The following is a 22,362-nucleotide window of genomic DNA, read 5'->3' on the forward strand; positions in this document are numbered from 1 at the left end:
TCTGGCAGGACTCCTCTATCAGACCTCGACCCGCCCTTCCCCTGCCCAGCGCGGCCCCAGCACACGGGCAGCTAAGACGGAAGGTGGCGAGGCCGCAGCTCTCGGGCGGCGATGCGTACACTCAGGCGCCTACGTTGAGCTGCAGCGAGATGCGGGGCAAAGGGGTCAGGAAACGTGTCCTGGAAATGACCGAACCCAAACGGGACCTCAGGCATTCCGTTGGGCAAAACGCAGGTGACACAGGTGCTGTGGGGACAACGCACTGACCGAGGGGCCCGACCCTGGAGGATGGGGCGGACGGCCCATCGCGGACGCTACGGCAGGGCTGCGCCAGGCGTGACCGTGCTCCTGTGACAGCGTGCAGAGTGTCCCTCTCCAGACACACGCCCCGAAGGACTTCCCGCCACTCAACTGTCGCAGCTCACGGAGCTCAACGTGTTCGACAGAGCCGAGGCAGAGCCTCTGGCTGGGGAACACGTTGCACGGTGGCACCGTGGTTTGGCCACCACAGGCATTTACTGTCCGGAGCGTGTGCCCAAGACCGGGGAGGACGCCACAGGACCGCGACAGCCCCAGACCCCAAAGGGCCTGTAATCACTACGAAGAAAAGGCCACAGGAAACATTTTAAACAAAACAGCGTTTGGTGGCCATTTGGGTAGCAGAGCTGAAGCGGATTAAGACAAAAATTCGTAAGGATGCCTGGATGGCACAGCTGATTAAGCATCTGACGCTTGGTTTCCGCTCAGCTCCTGATCTTGGGGTCGTGAGATCGAGCCCCGCATTGGGCTGTACACTGGCTGCAGAGTCTGCCTGCGAGTCTTCCTCCCTCTTCCCCTGCCCCTCCCACTTGTGCTCTCAAATAAATAAATAAAACTTTAAAAAAATTGTATCATTTGTTCAGGGGCGGTGTGATCACCAAACTGCTGTCCGGAGGCCCCCAAGTCTGCTGTCCTCGGTCTTAGGGGATCCGGTGAGCAAGAGTGCCCGGGACGTGCTCCTTCCGTGCCTGCCGTCAGCCTGCTGGTGGTCATCGGAGATGCCCGCGGCGTGGCTCCCCCTCTCGGGGGAAGCTGGAGTCCCGGAGGGAAGGGCCTGGTTCAGATGACCTGGGGGCCGTGAAGATTATGCAATGAAGCTAGATTATCAAGCACTATGCTGAGATGTCAATGTCTATGCACCCACCCCCACGATCCTTTCAAAGACTAACGTGAACGGTAAAGAAAAAGGTGGACAGGCAAACGTGATTGCTGATGTAAGGTTTTAATGAGCACGTAATTGTGGCGCCCCCGGAACCTAGCTCTCCAAGCAGGCTGCGGGCCCTGGGGAAGCACCTGCTCTCAGGCGGCCACTCCCGTGACTCGCCCAGAAAGGCCCTCGTCTGTACTTTCAGAAATGTATATGCTACTAATCGTCATCAACATCCCAAACAGACCAATGAGACCAGGACTCAAAACAAAATACAGTACAAATTTATTGACTCCAATCATTCTTAGTCAAGATTTAAGCAAAGGAAACAGACAACAGAATTGGATACAAATAAGCGATGGATTAACATTAGATAGAAATCCTATTTTACTGTGAGTTTTTCAGTTCCAAAAAGCTCATTCCTAAATAAAATTGAACAATGATTTAGTCCGCTAAGGCATCTGACAACAAAATATACACAATTTGCTTATAACCACTTTTGTTTCATAATAAGGGTTATTCAATGAAAACTTTGAAAGTATTGGATTAATGTCGATTAAGAAATTATCCCTTTTTGGAAATGAACATTAACCAAGTATAACTTTGTGGAGAATTTGAGAACAGCACTAATAAATGACTAGAGAGCACTCAATTGAGTTATTTTCAAGATTTACAGTAAAATACTTTGGTTCCCAAACATCGGTCTCTGAAAGGAATTCCTTTAAAAACCTGACACTAACCCATGCTTCCTCCTCTGGAACGTAAACACGAGCGTTCAGTCTCCCCCAAGCCGCGCGAGGAAGTGGGCCCCCCCCCCGCGAGGGGACACACGGGAGAAGCACTGAACAAGCACATTAACAATTATGGAAACATAAAACTTCTTAAAGTGCTAAAGCCACAAAAGAAAACCCTATTTTTAAAACTTAAAAAAAAAAAAAAAGGCCAGTGTTAAAGAACTTATTAAATGTATTAGCATTATTTAAATAATGACGCTTTTCACAATTATTACAAAAAAAAACATCAAGGAGAGATCAGAAATGGGACAAAAAACAGACTTGTAATATTCCAATATGAATTAGTGCAATTTATAAAGAAACCGGCTATGCGTGACATCTAATTATTTTCATGGTAAGAAAATTCAGATACCTTTAATTCTGGATTCTGGTTGTACACACACGTCCGTACACACACACACACACACACACACACACACGGAGACAGAGGCCGACTGCAGGCCCGTGGCTCTTGTCTCTCCCGGCCCAGGGCCGGCCGATGGCTGGCCTGCAGAGGGAGATGCCCCCTGCCTGCAAGAAAGGGCTCGCTTTGCTCGGGTCTGACAGCTTCCACCCTCATCAGCGCCAATGGGTGCTGCATGTGGATAAGACTCCCACTGGTTAGTAAGGGCTGGAGCCTTTTTTTTTTTTTTTTTTTTAAAGGCTGTTAACGATCCCCTCCGAAACAGAAAACCCGAGAACCACACACGTGCCCCCGGCAAATGCAAAACCACGTCATGGTCGAACTCGTGGTTGTGTATTTTGATAAAACAGGAAATGCACACTAGCCGTAACTGGTTTTAAAGGTGAATATTCTGCTAAGTTGAAATATTACTATAAAAGAAAATGCACACTATCTGCAACCTCCATTGCCTACCTTGATAAAAAGGCGTTTTAGGGCGTTCCTCTTTCCCTCTCCCACATCGAGAAAATGATTCGAGAGCAAGTTCTCAGATTAACAAAGAATATATTAAAACATCTTAACATTCTTTCCACAACTGCATTAAAAAAAAAAAAGGCATCCTGAATCCTTACAAAGAATACTGAGCTTTCTATATTTTCAAACATTAATTCTCCTCAGAAAAAAAACATTTTTAAGAATACCTTTACCAGCTGGAGTCCTAACAACGAAAAGACCAACCTGTCCCACAGACTGCTTGTCCGCTGAGATTCATTCTTAAACGAAGCGATTCACGAGTCTTTCGTTATTTTACTTCCTAACATTTAAAATAGTCACAGGAGTTTGGAAGCGTATTTTATTTTTCTGACCACCAAAATAAACTCTCTCAGCCTGACGCTTTGAAGGTAACAGTATAAAAAGTAATAGAAAAACCAGAACTGCATTATAAATGTTTTTGGTTCAAAATTTTATTCGAAATCTTATGTTCCTTGCCTAGACAAAAATGTGAACGAGACAAAACACTGGCAATTTTCAAAGTCTAACAGATACGCTGAGCCTATATTTAGATCAAAAATATTTTTATTTTTTTTTTACTGATTAACATCATTAAAAAATCTTCAAAAACGTAGCATAAAGGTTCAAGTCCTGGGATACTGAATTTACAATGCCAAGGTAAGGTGTGGCGTGGAATTACCGCACACACTCTAACAGCCAGAAGCAAGGATTACTCTGAGGGAGACTGTCTTTCAAGGAAGCGACAGCTGCCAAGGTGTTCAGAGTAAGAAACAGCACATTATACAGGGAATTAATTCAATGAGCAATATATCCACGCTGATGTTTCAGGTAACATCGTACGCCTTAGTTCTACCTTTAAAATGCATAGATTTCTTCAAGAAAATATAAAGATGGCCAATAACTGGTTACTGCAACTTCATTTTATTTTCCTTTCTGCATCAGATTTAAGTAAGAACAAAAACAGGAAGGGACCACTCAAATGTTTTGGGACTTGTGATAGTTTTCAAATGGAAAAATAAAAGGCAAAATTTCACATGCAGTTTCTGTAATCCACAAAGCCAATTAGTATTTTACGAAAATGCTTGTGTTTCAATAAAAAGTTAGCATGTCTTTCCTATCACTGGCACGGAATGTAGGTGACGAGATCGATGAGCACCGAGCTCTTTTCTGCTGCAGCGGTACACACTTAAGTACTCAGCAAATTATTTCTCAGTCACAGTAATTTTCTTTTTTATTTGAGAGAATAGCTTGTAAAAAAAAAAAAAAAAATCAACAAAGTTGGGAATCTTCATCCATAGCACTACCTTAAAAGGATTCTGTAGTTTCAACCGTTATTTCCACTTGTTCATACCTAACCCCTCGTTTGCACAAGTGAAATAGAAGTTTTCCCTTTAGAAACACCCGCTGAGCTTCGGGTGACACCTACAAAAGCCTTTTAATTATAACTTATACAAAATAGAAAGAAAGAAAAAAAAAGAGGCAGCCCAAACCCCATGGGCCAAAATAGGTAGCAAAAATGAACTCTGGACCCTTGATAGTGCTTTAATACAGGTTTTTGAAACGTTAAAGCAGTGACTTAAAGCAGAATGATTGCACTAAGGACATTTTACCACAATAAACTCCAACAGATTCTAACAGAAACAGAGGCAGGAAATGGTACGCTGCGAATACTGTTCTTGAGGGCGCGTGGGGACCGCGGCGCGATGTTTTTCCCCTGCTTCCCATCCTGGGAAGTCCACGCCAACCCGGGACTTACAGCGGCTGTACTGACCGGGAGCGTGGGACCTGGGTACCTAAGTGTCTGTCCCAACCTTACTTGTTCCACTAATGCTGCTAAATTCAAAACGAGGGAGTGCCTTATGCCACCTTTGTGTCCTGTCCCAAATGCACTCGGATCTCCCACCGGTGACAGCATAAATCGGAGGAGACCAAACGCGTCCAGTCCTTCCAACGGTGGGGAGGGCTGGGACCTGAGGCACGCGTGCACAGCACAGCAGTTTCGATTACGATGCCTGTCGCCACGGAAACTTTTGTAAATGGGCTCGGAGGCCTTCCAGAAACCCTCACGTTATTTCCCAAATCTTCCATCATTAATTATATTAAATGACCCAAGAGCAAGCTTTTGTTATTTTATAAAAATCTAAGTATTACTATTGCTGATTTAAATTTCTCACAATTTTCATACAAAAAAATTTCTACAAGACCACAAAATACCAAATATTTATTGTTATCAAGTGTCAGGATAACTTATTAAAGTTGAGGCTTATCATTGTTTTATTGCTAAAGTATCCTAAGATCTAACTCAATGTTGCAAACTACTCCACTTCCTCTGGGTACGCTGTGGACTTCAGAACGTGGCCGAGATTGAACTAGAACTTAGGTGTCTGATGTAATCAAAAGAAATACTTGAAGAGTATTTCACTGATTGCAAATCAGTATATTAAAAAACAAAAAGAAAAACAAAACAAAAAAACCCCAAAACAAACCAAAACCCAAAACCACCTCTGGGTAAAGATTATACTGACACCGTGGAATGAGGAACCATGCAAACAACCAAAATCGGTCCAATTTCAACATGAATGAAGTCAAATCATCCTAGGACTGTAGGCCCAAAGCACAACCAATTTTAGGTTTCCTAAGCTGAGTGAGGACATTACTAATTAGTATCAATTTACCTCAAGCTCCTATTCAAGCGGAACAATCTCCAACCTTTATTATTCTCTTTGAAAAAATATTTTGTTTCTTATGGACGTTTCACAACTGAGGCTGAACTCTGGAGACCACCTCCCCTTCTGTGGCGGGTGAAGAGGGACGGTCGGTCTCTCAGTTGTGGCTCTGTTCGTGACTCCAAAGGCTGAAGGCTGTCTTGAATGTCCTGTGGCACAGTTTGCACATGAACTGTCTCTTAAATGTGATTGCAGAGAGCGGGGGTGCATGGTAAAAAAGCGTGTCGGATTCCTGGGGTACAAAGAGCTTCTCCGTGGAGGGAGCAGGGTGCTCGGCCAACCCGGTGGGGCTGTCAGGCTCCAGGGGCTGGATCTTGGGCAGCGGCGGGGGCGGGGGCAGCGGGGGCGGGGACGGAGAGTTTGTGGGTGCGGGGCAGGCCTCTGAGTCTTTATGCGCCGGCTCCTCCGTAGCCTGAGACATGTGGGACTGGAAGTGACTCCAGAGGCGGAAGTTGGTGCGGAAAGCTTTGTTGCACACGTGGCAGATGAAAGGTTTCACGGAGCACAGGAGCTCCTGGTGCCGCTCCAGCTGCTTGTGCGCCGTGAACGTCTTGCCACATTTCTCGCAGGGCCACAGGCTGCTGTCCTTGCTGGAGCCTGCCTCCTTGGGGGCGGCGCGGGCCTCGGGCGCCTCTTCCTCGGCCTCCTCCGCGGGCTCCTCCTTGACGTGGATCTTCAGCTGCTTAGAGAGGCTCAGGTCTTCGGGCAGACAGGAGGAATCTTCCGAGTCAAAGTTCACGTGCTCCGAACAGTCGCTGAACGCGGTGTCATCTTTCGCAGTGACCGCGTGGTTGGCTTTGCCAGGCTCAGGCTGGGCCTGGGGCCGGGAGGCGGCCGCCACGTCACCGTTGTGGTCCAGGACGGGGAGGGAGAAGTTCTCAGCCGGCGCCATGGTGTTCTGATTGTGGACTTCCACCTGGTGCCGCCAGATGCTGAAGGAGGACTTGAAGGTGCGCATGCAATCCAGACACGTCAGCTTCTTGTACTCACACTTACTCTCGTGCTCCTGCTTGAGCTCCGGCGAGAAAAACCTAAGGCTGCAGTAGGGGCAAACGGTTGCGTTCCTGCATAAGCGCTCGTGGTTTCCTTGCTCTAGAAGAGAAGAGAGCTTAGCATTACAGAGGCGGCACTGGTAAACCTCCTTGTTCTCTACCGGACTCTCGAGAGCGACATGCTCTTTGGGCTTGGCGGCTCTATGGACGCCAATGGGCTTTTCTCCCGGGTGCATTTTTATGTGCTGCTTGAACTGCGAGAGAAAGCGATAGGCTTTTCCACAATAAGTACAAATGTATGCTCCTTTGGCTCGCGACCGCAAGTTCCTCTTGATGGCCTGGGCCTGGGAGCTACTCTGCCCCTGGAACCCAGGCTTGCTGCGCCGCAGCTTAATGATCAGGGCCTTCTTAATCTCTCTCTCTCGCACTATGTCAATCAGCTTTCTTTGGAATTTCTCATCCAAAACGGCATGTGAACTAGAGGCCGGTGACGGGTTCTTCACGATGCCGTGCTGGGTCTGACAGTGTGTCCACACTTTGAAGTTTGTGTGAAACCGCTTGTGACAGATGTCGCAAGCGTAGGGCTTCTCGGGGTTATGGTACATGTTAACGTGCCGGTGAAGACCTGCTGTCGATCTAAAGATCTTAAGGCAATGTTTGCATTTAAATTTTTTGTTTGGTCTTGTTCCCTCCAACTCACCAAATTCATCTTTATTCAAGTCAGAATCGGGAAACTCGCCGTCTGGGAGCGGGGGGCTCGGGCCCCCCTGGAAGCTCTCTGCGGACACTGGGGACCCGGGCTCGTCCTCCCTCACCTTCTTCAGCGGCGGCCTGCGGTCCGTCCGGAGCCTCCGTTTGGCCGGGAGCCGGCTCGCGTCTTTCTGGTCGTCTTCGGTTTTCAAGGGGAGGTCCCTGGTGGCGGCCGCCGGGTCCCCCACGGTGACACGGATGATGTCGGAGGGGTCGGCCAGGGGGCTGCGGGGCTCCGTCTTGATGCGAACCTCGGTCACGGCCGGCTCCCCCTCCCTCTCTGTGGACTGTGAGGCACTGAAGGATCTCAGGCGGTGCGGCTGGGGTGCAGGGCTCCGCTCCTCGGGGGCCGCCTTCTCCCCGCAATCCTTTACAGGTGCCTTCTGAGCCACAGCGCAGAACACGGCCCCCGGCACGTCGCTCGCCGCCGAAGGGGGCCCCGGGGACGGCTTCAGATCTATTGAGGGCGAGTAGACAGGCACCTGGCTGTCCATGGATAGCGACCGTCTGAGCAGGCTCTTGACGAGCGGGCCGCTCCTGTCGATGCCCGGCTTCCCGGAGCCAGAGCCGCTGGACGGGACCACCAGCCCCAGCTTCGAGTAGTACAGCAAGTTCCTGTCCTCACCCGGCCCGCCGCCTCGGTGAGTTTCCTTCAGCACGTAGGGGGTCTCCGTCGAGCCTCCGAGGGACAGGACCGGGGGCCGGGGTCTCTTCAAAGCCAGCTCTATGGCTTTGCCTTTGGGGAGCTGGCTGCTCAGACCCGCTTTCTCGTCCATCGGCTCTCTGTCCTGCGGAGGCTTGGAAGGCGGCGGCGCGCTCCTTTTCACCAAACTGCTTCGGGAAGGGTCATCCAGAGGCCCAGAGTGCTCCAGAGGCTTCGCATAGCCCACTGAACCATCTTTCGGCCAACTCTTGTCAGCTAGTGGCAGACTGTGGAGCGGCTCGGCTGCTTTGGGGACATGGGGCTTACTGGTGCTGGTCTTGGCCGCGGCGCTAGGTGAGGGCCGGGAAGTATGGCTTAGGTCGGGTTGATTCTGACTCACAGTTTTTCCCTGTGCTTCGTTTCTACTTTGACAAACAATGACGCTTCTCTTCTGAGAACTGCTTTCATCATCTTCTATGAATATTTTTTTTCTGTTGGGACACGTTGGAAAGGGGGCCTGAGGTGTTTTAGAGACGATGTTAGTCAGGAAGGAAATCCCAAGGCTGTAGCCCAGTTCTTGCACAGCAGCGAGACTGCTCTTCTCGACAAATAAAGAAGAAGAGTAAATGTAGTTCAAAACGTTATCAAAAGCATCAGGTTCACAAAAGTCAAGCTGAAAGACAGTCTGTGACTCATTCTCCTTGTTTGTGAATAAACTCTGGAAGTATTCACTGCTGGCGGCCAAGACATTTTTATGAGCTCGAAACTTCTGGTCTCCAACAATCAGAAGCACGTCACACAGCTGTCCTTTGAGGCGCTCCTCATTGAGCGCACTCAGCAGAGAGATGGCATGTGCCGGGTTGATGTAATGCAGCAGCCCCTCCATCGCGAGGGCTTACCTGAAAGACAAAGCGTACGATTGTTACGAAAGGTGTGGTGAAAAGCTCTCCACGGGACGGAGCACTCCTCAAGGGCAGGGAACACTCGCTGCCATTTCTCGGGTGCCAGTCCTGAGCAGACCATAGGCAGACACGAGCTCTGTGGGCGAACAATCTTATTTGAACAACATGGCAAACAGCAGCCAGCCGGTCCCGGGGCTCTTGGAGAGCACCGGTCCCCACCGCAGTGGAGGGGGTTCTCAGGACCGAAGACTGTGACCCAGGTATTCTCACAGCAGCAGAGAGCCGCTGGAACTCAGCAGCTGTGCAGAAGAGCATGATTTGAAACAAAAGGTTTGCTATCTAGGGTTCTTATCCGTTTGATGCTTGGTTCTATCTCTCTTGGTTCAGAGAGGAAGCATGAAGAATCGAAGCTCCTGAGTCTGTAATTCTGAAAGGAAGTCAATCTTATCACTGGACATACTTATCCACAACGTGAACTGTTACCACTGGGTTGCAAAGAGGGTGTGTGTGTTGGGGGGGGGGGGGGGGGGGGAGTGTCTCACTAGACCTTTAAAAAATAGGGAAGAATCTGGAAAGAGAAAAATTTCACTGATCACTACTGTGTCACAGTGTTTAGCGAAAGTTAGAAAGCTCAACAACAGAAGAGCTTGGTTTCTTTCTTATGCTAACCACCTTATAATCTCCTGAATACTATTTTCTTACCAAATCATGTTTTCAACAATAGCACAGAGGAAACTGTGTCCCGATCTAAACTCACTTATTACTAACGGTAAATTAAGGGGTTTGCATTGAGATCTCACTGCGATTCTGTTCCAATCTGAGGTTGAGATGTGAAGGCCTGGTGGCCGGGTGCAGGCTCTGGCAGAGACCCCGGGGTGAGAGGCTGCTTCCCGTCCTGGCCCAGTGCCGCGGCCCTCGCCTGAAATGGGTGGGATGACTGCGCCTCCCTTTTGCGGTTGTTGCAAGGGCTGGACGAGCCAGCATCTCATACCCGGCAAACGTGTAATTCAGTATCAAAGAAAAGGGTCCATATTAATGCCATCCATGCTCTCAGTGAGGAGAAAGCCACTTCACACAGAGACAACGCTGGACGCTTCAAAGCTGACCCTTCCCTGGGGCTTCCATTACTGTAACACCTCATCCCTTTAAAACAGTTACAACATTTAGGGGCACCTGGGTGGCTCAGTTGATTTAAGCGTCCGACTCTTGATTTCGGCTCAGGTCATGATCTCAGGGTCGTGGGTTCCTGTCAGGTTCCGCACAGGGTGGGAGCCTGCTTGAGATTCTCTCTCTCTTCCTCTGCCTCTCCCTCCCTCTAGAAAAATAATAAAACAGTTATGACGTTTATTTTTGAATGGATTCAAACTAACTAAGACTATCGGTGACAGTTTTATCTTTCTCTAGAGGGCAGGTTGTAAATGCACTCAACCTGATACCCAGGACATTGGCAAGTTCTCCTCTGGTTTCAAAGGATCAGCCTCTGCTGGTCAACCAGCAGGCGGGCTCTTCAGAACAGCCCACAAAGGAGGGTTTGCTAGGCCACCAACCTGGAATAATCAAGCACGGTACACAAACTTCTTTCCTATTATTGATTCCCCGCTACGGTGCCGATTCAATTTAATGGGCTCAAAAAAAAAAAAAACAAAAAACAAAAACCACAATTTAATGGGCTCAGAGACATGACTGCTTCCAGGGATGACGCCCCAAGCACATGCCCCGAGGTTCTGCTCATTGCTGCCCAGTCATTTCATATCAGTGGCAAATTTTAATTCCTCTCAGTTGCTTAATAGAGACTTTTCCCCTTCCTTTTCTGTAAGCCATTTTAATTTTCCCCTTAATCCTACTACATCTCAACAATCATGCATTTATTTATGCACCCTCTTGCCATCTTTCACAAAGATCAGCAGAGAAAGAAATGACTTGTTATGCCACATTTATAACTCAGCTGTGTACTGAACACTGTTTTTAGTGCTAATAATTTTGAGAAACCTAGTTCAGATGTTGCCACAGGGAAAAGCGACAGATGCAAAATTAAAAGCATGGACAAATATTTTTAAAAGGGTTTCTGACAATCAACTTAGTGGTTTGAAACTAGCAATTAAAATCATAAACTGGGGCAGCCCGGGTGGCTCAGTGGTTTAGCGCCACCTTCAGCCCGGGGAGTGATCCTGGAGACCCAGGATCAAGTCCACGTCGGGCTCCCTGCATGGTCTCTGCCTCTCTCTCTGTGTCTCTCATGAATAAATAAAAATTTTTTAAAAAAATCATAAACCAACTAGGACAGAGTAGAAAACGTCAAAATGGGCAGCCCGGGTGGCTCAGCAGTTTAGCACTGCCTTCAGCCCAGGGCGTGATCCTGGAGTGCCAGGATCAAGTCTCACGTCGGGCTCCCTGCACTGAGCTTGCTTCTCCCTCTGCCTGTGTCTCTGCCTCCCTCTCCGTGTGTCTCTCATGAATAAATAAATAAATCTTAAAAAAAGAAAAGTCAGAATGCCTCAAACACAGGAAGGCTGAGACCTCGTGAAACATCAGTCTCAGTTACATGCGCACACGTCCATGCGCATGAGCACGCACGATGCACTCCTTCCTGCGACCCAGGGTCAGCACAGCACACGTCCACATGTGTGAGCATGCACAATGCACTCGTCCTGGAGTCTGGGTCAAGATGGTGAAAGTCAGTGCTGTAGGCTAGTCAACCTCTGAGGCTCAGTTTCTGTCGCTGGAAGACAGGGACCACAGCAGCTACCACACGATGCCACCAGAGACTTTAAGTGAGAACACAGAAATTGCTGCCATTTACTGAGCACCTATGACACACTACAAACTGTACCAGAATTTCACAAGTCACTCATTCCTTCACTCATTCAACAAACTGCCACTTGAGAAGGTCTGAAGAAGGCAAGGAGCCCTGCAAGCAGAGGGAGGAGCCCAAGTCACAGCAGGGCTGGAGCAGGGAGCTGCGGGGGAGATGGGGGGAGACGACAGGGGAAGAGGCAGGAGACGCCGAACCGCAGGAGCTTTCCACCAGAAGCGGAATGGACGGTCAGATTCATTCTGTCTCCGAAGGATCACTCTGGCTATGCTGCCGAGGATGGCCCTAGGAGGCAGGGAAGGTGGAAGCCGGGAGGCCAGCTGGGCCTACAGCAATGATCCGGGTGAGACATGATGAGAGGCAATGGTGCCTGGACCAAGGTGGTAGTGGGGGTTAAGGTAGTTACTGGGATTTCTAATGGGCTGGCCAGAGGGGACAGGAAGGGGAGGAGTTAAAGAGAGCTCCAAGAATTGTGCGAGCCGCTGGAAGGACAGAAACATTGGTTTAGATTTTTTTCAGGAATTCGATTCTGTGTGCAGACACCTACCCATTAACATGCCCTTCACGGGCATCTCTTCTTGCTTCATTCTCCCTACAACCTTTCCTGTGTTTCCTGGGATCACGTCCCAAATAAACAGCTACTCTGAATCCTAGGCTCAGGATCTGCTCTTGGGGGAATCCAAGGCACCAGGCACCGGGAAGCACAGGTGTGGGCTATCGGACTGTGTGAGGACCAAACCAAGTGAGAATCTCCGAGTCCCTGGACATGAAGCAAGGCGACTGCACACCGTCTGCACCTTACTGCTGTATACCAAAAACATGGTTCAGAAAAGCTTCATTCTTTTGCGGTCTTCAAATTACCACGCTCCCTGCTTTTCTTCCAAGTCACCACTTCTACCCCCAGGCTCCTATACTCTTTGAATGAAGACATTTGGGAATTAGGAAAAATAAGTCACTCAGAGATGAGTTGTAGGAGATATAGTCACTGTCCCTGAAAACTGCTTAAATGCTACTCATTTGGCTAGGCCCTCCATTTAGTCATCAGCGAGACTACCTATGTGAAAAGTGGGCACGCATACCAAATTCCTGACACACGGGTGTGGGCGATGCTAGGGAATCACCGGTTCCACTCACTCCAGCGCCAACTGGACACCTAGTGACAGTTACTGTTTGAGGGCTTCCTCGACCACATACTACCATCAACACTTTTACACCTTGACTAAGTATTTACAGCAACCCTAGCAGGCAGGTAGCATGATTATTTTAGGGATGAGAAACCCAGGCACAGAGAGTCAAGTAACCTGCTCAAGGTCCCACAAACAGCGGCATAGCAGGATTCACACTGGAGGCTGCAGCATCAGAGGCCACACTCTCTAACCCTCACGCCACGCTTTCTCCAGCCTCCTCCTCTAATCCACACAGAGATATCTGAGCTGGGTGCTGTCCACAAGCCTGTTTTACAGACAAGGAGATGGAGGTGACTGGGAGGGTGCGCACCGGTGAGTGACTGGTAGCGAGATGGCGGTGGGACAAGCTGGGAGGTGGCTCCCGGGGACACAGAGGATGGAAGCTTGCCAAGCAGGGGCCTGGCTTACAGCTCTCAGAGACTCGTACAGTGAGAATAGGACAGGTTGGTCAGCACACGCCAGGGTATGGAGTCCCGGATGGGACATGTGCAGAGGGACAAGTGCAGCGCAGGTGATGGCATCAGGTGTGGCTCCGAGGCAGTTCAGGGTAGGCTTTCTACAGAAGACGGGGCCTGAACAAGCAGGAGTCAGGAAGGAATGGTGAAGGGCATTCCAAGGGGAGGGGCAGGGTCCAACAGCACAGAGCGGAGGAGGAGTAGCTGGCTGGAGCACAGACTGGTTGGCTGGAGCACAGGGTGCACGAGGGGAGGGCAGGCCATGGGGCTGCGGGAGGGCGGACACCAGGAGGGCCCGGAGGGCTGAGCTAAGGCCACCCCAAGACCCTCAGAGGAGATGGACCTCCTCTGTCCTCTTGGGCAGCCCGGGACAAAGTCTGGAGACATCCGGAGTGACAGGAAAGCGAGCGCAAGGTATGCAGGCTCCTCACCCTTCTCCGCCTGAAGCCCTTGCTTTTACCTTTTTCATTATTAAAACTCAAAAACCCTGGGCCCTTTCTTGGTCTGGCTGCAAACAACTAACGTTTTGGAGTTTTGTGTTTTAAGGACGGTAGGTGTATTTACTGAGTTTAACAACTTAACTAAAAAATATAAAATGTTCCATTAAAGATGCAGGCCCTTGGGCAGCCCGGGTGGCTCAGCGGTTTAGCGCCCGCCTTCAGCCCAGGGCATGATCCTGGGGACCCGGGATCGAGTCCCGCGTCGGGCTCCCTGCGTGGAGCCTGCTTCTCCCTCTGCCTGTGTCTCTGCCTCTCTGTGTGTGTGTGTCTGTCATGAATGAATAAATAAAATCTTAAAAAAATAAAAGAAATAAAAAGAAAAGATGCAGGCCCAAAGAGGGGTGGAAATCACAACCACCGCATTTCACAAGCTAATTCAGCAGAACCCTTGGGGCGGCGGGGTGTGCGGACTCAACGCCCAGGCCCTTTGCTTTTTCTGTTCCTCAGCCCTCAGGTAAGGCCGACCCTGTGGCCCAGTGTACCTCCTCCTCCACAAATCCGCTGGCTCATCAAACTCCAACTTCTCATGAATGTTTCAATGGTGAATGACCAGGAGCTCTGACTTACAGAAGACAGCGCATCACAAATTGCAAAGCCCTTACATGTAAATGCACACTGCCACCGAGTCCACCCCCCACTCCTTTTCCCCTGCTCGTCTCCACCTGACTCATCACTGCAGAGTTCCTGCTATCACTGTAGTCATAGTGAAAAGCCTTGGCGCTCTTAAAAGGAAAGTGGGTGAAATGTGGACCGAAGAGTCATTTACGATGGACAGAAAGAGCTGAGCGGAAACCCCCTGGGAAAGCCAGACTCTGAAACAGGGCTGGCGAGCTATGGCTTGGATCCTTGCACATGCAAATCTTCCAGAACTCTGCCTGAATTGTTCCTATTTCATGTTGTTTCCTGGAATTTCAAAATGAGAATCTTTACAGTTAACAGTTCATGGAACTCACAGCTCCATGGAAAAGACCTTCAAATCAATATTTGTCTCCAGTCCTGGCTCTGTCCCCTATCAGGTACGTGACCTGCTAAAGGTCACTCGGCCTCTCTGAGTGGTAGTGCCCGTCCCTGTTAAATGGGGCTAGCCCTACCTACCGATCGGACCTTTATGAAGAACAAAGGCGCAGGCTGTCCGCCAGGTCCTCGTGTATGTAGTGCTTCGTATATGGCAAGCACACGTTTTATGTCCTTGCGGCCTTCCTCTCCTCAATGTTTATAGTTCCGGATGCTATAAATCCTAAGAGAGGCTGGTGACGGGAGAGGAGTGAGCTGGCCGGCTGCCTGTTGTCCAGTGGCACACATTCCCGTGACAGGGCAGAGACACATAAAACCCCAATAGGATGAAAGATACAAACGATGCTATGAGAATACTGATTTCAGGAAGCAGTGAATTTGACTGGGCAATGGGAGGCTGGATGAGCGCACCGTGGGGACCTCAGGGAGGACTTGGGACTCCCCACTCACTGGACTATTTACAACAGCGAAGGCTCCAATCTTCACATTTCTACTGCACAGAGTCTTCAGACCCACATCTGATTGTGCCAGGACTTAAAAACTCCCGAAGGCTTGCCCTGGCCTCAAGTTCCAATTCCCCAGCATGGCTACAAAGCCCTTCACAACTGAACCACAGAAAATTATTGTATACCCACAGCTCAAATTCCTCAGGTACCAAATGCCAAGAGAAGCAGGGATCCGTGTCTTACAGAAATCAATTCCAGGCAAATTTCCTCTTTACAAAAATATTACATCAAGGAGTTAAGATTTTTAAGGGGAGCGGAGGGAAGGCAGACAATTCTGGAATACAGAGCATTCTGGTGACATGCACAGAAGAAAGCAAAGCATGGCTAAGCACTAGGCTAAAAGGGCCCCAGCGGGTAAATGGGGGGCCCAGAGAGGGAGATGGGAGGGACCAAGATAACCTTAGGGCCTCTCTGGTTCTGGAGACTGACAGTCGGGTGGTGTCAGAGCTAAGGTACATTATACACCAAACCTGCTCCAAGACTAGCCCCTGGTACCACTTGCATAGGAAAGTGTCTTTACAACCAAAACATCAACCTGAAACTGAACTCGGCCCACGCGACCCTTTGGAATGTTGGGGACTGCTCACATAGTCCCAATCACGCCACCAGAAAAAAGAACACGTCAGGAAGCAAACAGCCGGTCAGGAAAACAAAGCACCTACATGTGACTTTGGAGCGTAAGCATACATGCAGCTCAGCCCCAATCCCTCACGTCTGGACGGAGGCCGGACTCCCCACTTGATTTTACTATGCAAAGGAGACAAGAAGTGCTGAGTTGGCTTTTCACTCACTTGGTGACAATGCAGATATGCAGAAATTGTCTAAAGCTTCTCAGATTTCAAAGCTAGCTTTCCTTAGCGCATCCTTCCGGGGCAGGAGGGGCAGGAGTGTCCGCCCCTCCCGAAGGTCCCATCTCACCCAGGGTTTCAGTCTCTCACACTTCGGGGTGTGCCCCTCACGTGCACGGGGATTAGCAGCGCGGCCTCTCTAGTCCTGCTCTGGAGTCCTGCTGGAGGAGGCCTGGGTTTGGCTGGGGAAGAAGCACCCTGTCCCAGGAGTCTGATGAGCGGCTCTCCCCAGGCGAACGGGCAGGCACACAACCAAAGCCACGCAGACCACAAACTTTCTCCCCGGAAGATGGGCCTGGAAATGCAGTGGGCCAGTGCCCACCACACCGATTCCTGCCAGTTACCTTGGTTTCCGTACTTCCCGGCCCAATTCTTTAGCTCTTCCTTAAACCTCGGGAGCAGCCCTGGGTCTTTACAATAAATTCCTTGTTCTAGTCAAGCTAGCCTGTTTCTGGTCTCATTATTAAAGGACCCTAACTGATACATTTCCAAGTGTTACTCATTCTTCCTGCCCGGCTCTCCAAGTCCATCCTTTACAATCCTGCTGCTAGATGGGGCTTCCTAAAACAAAGCTTCAAACACTCACTGGACATACACACTAGGGAATACTATTATGATTTAAACTTCTTTATTGAGCTCATTATGTGCAAGGCATGGTTAGACACACCTGAAATGCAGGGGTGCCCAACACAGACAAAGCCCTCAAATTCTAGTGGGGTAAATCAGATAATGAACAAGGAAACAAGTGAAAAAGGTAGCTTCAGATCACGCTATAATGGAAATAAACAGGGTGCTATAACCGGGTGGAGGAACTAGGGAGTTTGAAATGCCTCAATTTGACATTTTAGCTGAGCGAAAAGAAATAATAAAATAATGAAAACATGGTTCTCGGGGCACCTGGGTGGCTCAGTGGTTGAGCTGCTGCCTTTGATCCCAGCGTCCGTCCTGGGATGGTCCTGGGATGGGGTCCTGGGATGGAGTCCCGCGTAGGCCTCCCCGCAGGGAGCCTGCTTCTCCCTCTGCCTGTGTCTCTGCCCCTCTCTGTGTCTCTCATGAGTAAATAAAGTCTTAAAAAAAAAAAAAAAAAAAAAGGAACACATGGTTCTCCCTTGCATTAAATGTATAATTTTAAAAACACAGACTCTGTGGCTCTGTGAATCTGGTGACAAACTACTTTTTAAATTTACTTTCCCTTTGTTATTCCCTTGTGATAACTTCCTGCTTCAGATGCTGTGTCTCTGGGACATAACCCGAGCGTCCCACTTCTCCCACCACCAGACTTTGAACGTCTAAGATCTCATCTACCCTTCCCCAGCACTCTCTCCTGGATGCTGATCATTTTTCAAAGCTCAGCTCAAATCCAATTCCTCTGTTAAGCCTGCTGCCATGGGCTGGACTGTGACCCCCTCCTGGGGGCTCCACCACACACTGAAGCCCTGACCCCACCCATGCACCTCAGAATGCAAGCATATTTAGCGGCGTCTGGGTAGCTAAGCCAGTGAAGCGTCTGCCTTCGACTCAGGTCATGATCTTAGGGTCCTGGGATTCAGCCCGGTGTCAGGCTCCCTGCTCAGCAGAGTCTGCATCTCCCTCTCCCTCTGCACCTCCCTCCTGCTCCTGTTCACTCTCTCGCTCTATCTCAAATAAATAAAATCTTGGGGCGGGGGGTGGGGGGTAAAAAAAAAAAAAAAGGACACAAGCATATTTAGACAGTCTTTAAAGAGATCAAGTTTTAATGAGGGCTTTAACGTGGGCCCTAATCCAATCTGACTGGTGTCCCTACAGCGGGAGGAGATAAGGACACACACACAGAGGGACATGCACCTGAAGACAGAAAAGACAGTTGCCTACACACCAAGGAAGGAGGCCTCAGGAGAAATCAACCCTTCCACACCCTGATCCTGGGCTTCCAGGCTCCAGAACTGTGAGAAAATACATCCCTGTTTAGCCCCCCCGCCCCCCGCCCCGTCCGTGGTGCTTTGTTTTGGCAGCCCTTAGCTAACCAACACACTTTCCTTAGCTACTTCAATTCATAATGAGGAAAAGCACCTTTCAACTCCTGTGTCACAGAGTGCGATCATTCACATAACGGGTATACGGTGCCAGATATCGTTAGTTGTGTGTCTTCTCGACAGAACTGTGAGCTGTTTAAGGATGAAAAATCTATTTAACATGTTTTGACACTCTTCACAATGTCCAACATGGTTATCTTGCACGACAATAAGTATTTGTTGATTCTTCTGTACTCTGGTAACCCAATTTAACTCAGGAGTGGAAATTGTGCCTTTCACTTGTTTTCCTAAAGTAAAGCTGGTCCCATCACTGCCTTTTGGAATACTAATTGATCTTCCTATTACTTCCTAGATAAAATCCAAACTCTCCAGACTGAACACTTCTGGTCATAATTTATCTTTCTGCCCTCTCTGGACACTCCTTGCCATCTACCCTACAAACCTGTACACCCCATGCCCACCACCTAACTAACATACCTTTCTTACCCTCCCTTGGCCAACTTTGTCAGCCAGATCCAGCTCAAATGTCACTGTATCTGCAAAGCTCTAGTTACTGTGCCCCCAGCCAATGGCTCGGTCCGATCTGAACTAGCACAACACCCCATCTACCTGTCTGTAGTAACAGCACAAGTATTCTGAGTGACCTGCTTTTCTACTTCCCTCACGAGAGACCATAAAAGGAAGACCGCTTATTTCCGTCTGTGTATCCCCAATGCTTAGCACAGGCCTGGAAATATCTGCTGGGTAAAGAGAAATCGTCACACCCAAGGTCCAAGACCTGCACCTGCTCACCCTGCTCCAACATCTGTCTCAAGAGCTCAGCATGTGGCAGCTGCGCTTTCTGGAGGAGCTCTTGGGGCTCAGCTACGGGGACGCGGACTCCCAAGTCCGTACCTCTGCTCAGACTTCTCCCGGGGACCGCAGGTGCCTGCTCAACACTACCGGCACAGCATACTCCGCATGCCCAGGACAGCACTTGCGGCCCACTTCCCTCGCCCCTACTCCACATCTGCTTGTCCTCACACATTCCTTATTTGGTTAGGTGTGCTGCCAACCAGCAGCTCTCCCAACCCGGAAACTTCTTTCCTCTCTAGCCCATCACCACAACCTGGCAAGCCTCGCTTGTAAACAGCCCTAGAATCAGCTCTTCTCATCCCTGTTGGCTGTGGGGACAGCTGTCCCTTCAGGGATCTGCTCACCCAGAGACTCCCAATAACTCCTCTTTGTTTACACACGGGGGGGGGGGGGGGGGGGGGGGGCATCCTCTGCCATAAAACCCTGGTAACTAAGTTCCTTGAAGACTGGGGTTCTCTCCTTTCACCCCACATTCAATAAACAGCGTTGAATGAATGAATTGAACAGAATGTTCTTTTTTTTTTTTTTTTTTTTTACGCAAACCTACCTCCTGAATTTCTACTTTCTTCTTTAACACCGGCATTTAGGAATACTTAAATTTAAAAGGAATGACAATGAGACATTAGAGGTGGAAAGTGGGGGGGGCAGTTTACTCCAAGCGTCAGAAGGGAGAGGGGATTTAAGAGTTACTGCCAACAAGAAACCCCAAACCGACGAACCCACTTGGTCCTCTTGAGCAAGGTGCACAGAGCATAACGCAGGCTCCTTGGGGATGACTCAGGGTCACGGTGATGAACAATCACTGGTCTATGCTGTAATACGCTGATGCCCCCATGCCAGAGGTGGGAGCGGCGGGGGGGAGGGGGGGGGACAGCTCCCGCACTAAAAGGACCCCAGGATGCAGCACTGTATGGGGTCTGGGGGACGCCTGCCGGCAGCCCCGAGAGAGCCAGCCTCTGCAAACACCCCACCTCCAAGCGTGCTGCTGAAGCGCACGGTCCACGCGCACGCAGCCCGGGGCTTGCAGGGAGGGCATGGCCCCCGGGTGCAGCGCTAGTGCCGCGGGCTCCCCTGCGCTGGGATCCTTCACAGGACGCTGCTCAACTCCTTCGCCATCCGCAGAACGGACCTCGGCGGCCCCGGCCAGCGGGGGTCCCTGCGGGGAGCGCCCAGGGCCGCTGCTCCCGCCCCGCCCCGTCCCCCTGCGCCTCCGGCCGCGGAATCCCGGCAAGGAGCCCTCTGCAGCCCCGAGGCCTGCGGCCAGCGCCGGGAGCCCCGGGAGCGCCGGGAGCGCCGGGGGCGCCGGGAGCCGGGTCCTGCAGGGGTCCTGGAGGGGCAGGGGCGCGCCCCGGGCTCCACGCGTCCGGCAGCGGGCCGGCCAGGGAGGCGGGCTGGGGCGGCCCCCGAGCGGGACCGACGGGCCGCGGGGCGCAGGCCGCTGCAGGTGCGGGGCCCCCCGCGCGGGCACCCGACGGGCGCACGCGCCCTCGGCCGGAAGGCGTCCCAACCGCTGGGCGCAGGTGCGCGCGCCGAGGCCGGGCACGTCCGGCCCAGGGGGGCACCTGGCCGCGCGAGGAAGAGCCGCCGGGGGCCGAGCATGCGCACTGGCGAGGGCGAGGCCAAGTGCGGGCAAGGAGCATGCGCAGTGTGAAGGCACAAGCGGCTACGTGGGAGCCCGGGGCATGCTCGGTGAGCGCCGGGACCCCGCGCACGCGCAGAAGCGCCCGGAGCCCGCAACCCGCTGGTGGAGAGAAAAAAGAGGAGAGAAATCACCTCAGAGTTACGTCAGGAAAGGCCGCGCTCGGCGAGGAGGCTGTGGCCTCCCACGGGGCCCCGCAGTTCTCCCGGGGCGAGGGGCGTGACAGTTACTCACCGGTCTCCAGCCCCGAGGCAGACGCCGGGCCCCTTTCCGCTCACACTCGGCTCGCGCGCGCCGCAGCCGCCGCTGCCGCTGTGATTCCATCCATCTTGAATTTGACGTCATCCCACACCAGGGATGAGGTCATCGCAGGCAGCGCTCGTCACGTGCGCGGCGCTGTGATTGGGCGCCCGGCGCCGGGGGGCGGGGCGAGGGAGGCGCGCCGCGCCCGGGGGGCGGGCGGGGGCGGGGCTGCGGGGAGCGCGGCGGCCGCCCGCGCCCTTCCGCGCCCCGCGCGCCCCCGGCCGGCCCGAGGCGGGGCTCCGGCTGCCGGCGGGCGGCGCGGCTCGTGCGGAGCGGACCTGGCGCGCGCACCTGTGCTCCCGCCGCGGGGCCGAGCCTCGGGATGGGGCTCGCGGCCTCGCGCGCTCTGCACCCCGGCCTCCTCCGGTGGCCCCGGGTCCCTAACTTGGCTGCCGCGATGGCCCGCGGGCTGCCGGAGCTCCTGCACGGCCCGCGCCAGCCCTCTGCACCCTGCGGGCCGGCCCGGGACGCCGCTGGGCGTGTGCCCGGAGCCAGGGCGCTGCAGGGGCGCCAGGTCGCCCCCTAAAGCGAGGGTTTTAGGACACGCCCTGGCACAGGCGGCGGGAGAAGCAGGCGCCCTGCAGGGAGCCCCATGAGGGTCTCCATCCCCGACCCCCAGGACCACGACCTGAGCGCACTGCAGACGCTCAACCGCTGAGCCACCCCAGGCGTCCCTAAGTTCAGGGTTTGAAGCCGTGGTTGATACTTTCCGAATGCCCTTATTAATTTTTGTAGTGTGATCTTAAAAAAAGAAAAAATTAAAAAAAAAAAAAAGGTTTTATTCTTAACCAGTGTCTACACCCAACCGGGAGCTGGAACTCAGAGCCCTGAGGTGGATGGAGTCACAGGCTCTGCAGACTGAGCCAGCCAGGTGGCCCCTAATGGAATCTTTTAAACCTGAGTTGATGCACATGACCCCGGTTAAGAGAATTGATGAAATGTTTGGGGAGTGTGTGTGTGTGTGTGTGTGTGTGTCTGTTTGATCGCTTGATTTTTTTTTTTTTTTAAAGATTGTATTTATTTATTCATGAGAGACACAGGCAGAGGGAGAAGCAGGCTCCATGCAGGGAGCCCGATGTGGGACTCGATCCTGGGACTCCAGGGTCACGCCCTGGGCGGAAGGCAGGAAGGCGCTCAAACCTTGAGCCCCCCCCGGGCATCCCTGGGGAGTGTGTTTAACAAATAATCTTGCAATAGATTTAGGGTGTCTGGGTGGCTCAGGTCATGGTCCTGGGGTCTGCGATGGAGCCCCATGTCAGGCTCTCTGCTCAGGGGAGAACCTGCTTCTCCCTCTCCCTTGGCTACTCCCCCTGCTTGTGCTCACTCGCTGTCTCTCTTTCTCT

At 51.6% G+C, this 22,362-nt stretch overlaps 1 protein-coding gene across 6 annotated transcripts; it reads right to left on the bottom strand.

The window, feature by feature from the left end:
• Positions 1-1,448: 1,448 nt before the first annotated feature.
• On the bottom strand, positions 1,449-21,079 carry ZBTB21 (zinc finger and BTB domain containing 21). Of its 6 annotated transcripts, none has more exons than XM_077879291.1 (3): positions 20,951-21,079; positions 7,294-8,885; positions 1,449-6,693 (listed from the first exon to the last, which is right to left on the bottom strand). In XM_077879291.1, the coding sequence occupies exons 2-3, from the start codon at positions 8,870-8,872 to the stop codon at positions 5,699-5,701; spliced, it is 2,574 nt and encodes an 857-aa protein (XP_077735417.1). In that variant the 5' UTR covers positions 8,873-8,885; positions 20,951-21,079; the 3' UTR covers positions 1,449-5,698. The 6 variants fall into 6 exon arrangements, with proteins under 6 accessions (XP_077735417.1, XP_077735414.1, XP_077735413.1 ...); XM_077879288.1 differs by adding an exon at positions 10,062-10,203 and having other exon boundaries at positions 1,449-8,885; positions 20,951-21,062; XM_077879287.1 differs by lacking the exon at positions 20,951-21,079 and adding exons at positions 10,062-10,203; positions 20,049-20,352 and having other exon boundaries at positions 1,449-8,885.
• Positions 21,080-22,362: the final 1,283 nt, after the last annotated feature.

This window comes from Canis aureus, chromosome 30 (genome assembly GCF_053574225.1).
Source record: "Canis aureus isolate CA01 chromosome 30, VMU_Caureus_v.1.0, whole genome shotgun sequence".
NCBI lineage: Eukaryota > Metazoa > Chordata > Mammalia > Carnivora > Canidae > Canis > Canis aureus.

Bases quoted from the DNA above. Each gene is read 5' to 3' on its own strand.
- ZBTB21 (XM_077879286.1), bottom strand. From the start codon at position 8,872: ATGGAGGGGCTGCTGCATTACATCAACCCGGCACATGCCATCTCTCTG.